The sequence below is a fragment of the Oncorhynchus nerka genome, linkage group LG22 (genome assembly GCF_034236695.1).
Source record: "Oncorhynchus nerka isolate Pitt River linkage group LG22, Oner_Uvic_2.0, whole genome shotgun sequence".
NCBI classification, from domain to species: domain Eukaryota; kingdom Metazoa; phylum Chordata; class Actinopteri; order Salmoniformes; family Salmonidae; genus Oncorhynchus; species Oncorhynchus nerka.
Window position 1 is genome coordinate 100328050 of NC_088417.1, and position 2500 is coordinate 100330549.

General features: G+C 45.4%; 1 protein-coding gene across 1 annotated transcript in view; it reads right to left on the reverse strand.

Annotated features, from left to right (window-relative positions):
* The window catches only part of dcc (DCC netrin 1 receptor), a 675496-nt gene that overhangs the window by 237770 nt on the left and 435226 nt on the right, over positions 1-2500 (reverse strand). Inside the window, exons 9-10 of the mRNA XM_065007657.1 lie at positions 2278-2432; positions 4-152 (exon numbers count right to left, since the gene is read on the reverse strand). Coding sequence (XP_064863729.1) covers positions 4-152; positions 2278-2432 — 304 coding nt within the window. The remainder of the gene's footprint in view (positions 1-3; positions 153-2277; positions 2433-2500) is intronic.

Below are 2500 nucleotides of genomic sequence, written 5' to 3' on the forward strand. Positions count from 1 at the left end.
TACCTGTTCCTTGCCAGAGGGTGTCTCAGTCCAGAGCAGTCTGTACCCCAGCAGGGGCCCGTTGGCGTAGACCGGGGCGTCCCAGGAGGCCTGGATGGAGGTGGGGGAGATGGATTCTACCTGGAGGTTCTCCACCGGCCCGGGGACCAGCACTGCTGGGACAGGAACACATGATCGGATCAGAACGAGACATACATCAGACACACAGATTCACACACAAATCATAGATCACACACACACACACACACACACACACACACACACACACACACACACACACACACACACACACACACACACACACACACACACACACACACACACACATAGATACATGGAGAACAGGAGAGTTAAACATAATACTTTCTCCACTAAATTGAGGTGCCTCCAAGGCATCACTCCAATCCTCCGCCGCCGTAAGACTTTAACCCACTACAGTCTAAGCTCCCTCACTTTGTAAGGCTTTAACCCATTACAGTATAAGCTCCCTCACTTTGTAAGGCTTTAAGCCATTACAGTCTAAGCTCCCTCACTTTGTAAGGCTTTAACCCACTACAGTCTAAGCTCCCTCACTTTGTAAGGCTTTAAGCCATTACAGTCTAAGCTCCCTCACTTTGTAAGGCTTTAACCCATTACAGTCTAAGCTCCGTCACTTTGTAAGGCTTTAAGCCATTACAGTCTAAGCTCCCTCACTTTGTAAGGCTTTAACCCATTACAGTCTAAGCTCCCTCACTTTGTAAGGCTTTAACCCATTACAGTCTAAGCTCCCTCACTTTGTAAGGCTTTAACCCATTACAGTCTAAGCTCCGTCACTTTGTAAGACTTTAACCCATTACAGTCTAAGCTCCCTCACTTTGTAAGGCTTTAACCCATTACAGTCTAAGCTCCCTCACTTTGTAAGGCTTTAAGCCATTACAGTCTAAGCTCCCTCACTTTGTAAGGCTTTAACCCATTACAGTCTAAGCTCCCTCACTTTGTAAGGCTTTAAGCCATTACAGTCTAAGCTCCCTCACTTTGTAACCCATTACAGGCTTTAAGGCCCATTACAGTCTAAGCTCCCTCACTTTGTAAGGCTTTAACCCATTACAGTCTAAGCTCCCTCACTTTGTAAGGCTTTAAGCCATTACAGTCTAAGCTCCCTCACTTTGTAAGGCTTTAACCCATTACAGTCTAAGCTCCCTCACTTTGTAAGGCTTTAAGCCATTACAGTCTAAGCTCCCTCACTTTGTAAGGCTTTAACCCATTACAGTCTAAGCTCCCTCACTTTGTAAGGCTTTAAGCCATTACAGTCTAAGCTCCCTCACTCCGTAAGGCTTTAACCATTACAGTCTAAGCTCCCTCACTTTGTAAGGCTTTAACCCATTACAGTCTAAGCTCCCTCACTTTGTAAGGCTTTAACCCATTACAGTCTAAGCTCCCTCACTTTGTAAGGCTTTAAGCCATTACAGTCTAAGCTCCCTCACTTTGTAAGGCTTTAACCCATTACAGTCTAAGCTCCCTCACTTTGTAAGGCTTTAACCCATTACAGTCTAAGCTCCCTCACTTTGTAAGGCTTTAAGCCATTACAGTCTAAGCTCCCTCACTTTGTAAGGCTTTAACCCATTACAGTCTAAGCTCCCTCACTTTGTAAGGCTTTAACCCATTACAGTCTAAGCTCCCTCACTTTGTAAGGCTTTAACCCATTACAGTCTAAGCTCCCTCACTTTGTAAGGCTTTAACCCATTACAGTCTAAGCTCCCTCACTCCGTAAGGCTTTAAGCCATTACAGTCTAAGCTCCCTCACTCCGTAAGGCTTTAACCCATTACAGTCTAAGCTCCCTCACTCCGTAAGGCTTTAACCCATTACAGTCTAAGCTCCCTCACTCCGTAAGGCTTTAACCCATTACAGTCTAAGCTCCCTCACTTTGTAAGGCTTTAAGCCATTACAGTCTAAGCTCCCTCACTCCGTAAGGCTTTAAGCCATTACAGTCTAAGTTCCCTCACTTTGTAAGGCTTTAACCCATTACAGTCTAAGCTCCCTCACTTTGTAAGGCTTTAAGCCATTACAGTCTAAGCTCCCTCACTTTGTAAGGCTTTAAACATCATTAGAAATGACTACACAGCATTATAACACCAGGTCATTACTTGTTGTCAATGTAATGCTAATGGTTTTACCCATTACCCATACCTAACTCATGATAATGTCTTTAGGCCTGATAAAACAAAAGATAAACACTGTACCTATACAGTAAGGTTGTGTGTGTGCGTGCGTGCGTGCGTGCATGTGTGTTTACTTACACTCTGGCGGCGTGGTGAGTTTGAGTGTCTCGGATCTCTCGCCAGGCCCGTTGTCGTTGTAGGCCACCACTCTGAAGGAGTAGGTCTCCTCTGGCTTCAGGTTACTGACAGTCAACTGGAGGGTCTCTGGCTCCGACACGTTCACAGACCTCTCCCTGAAACAACAACAGACACGTTCACAGACCTCTCCCTGAAACAACAACAGGAAACAACAACAGACACG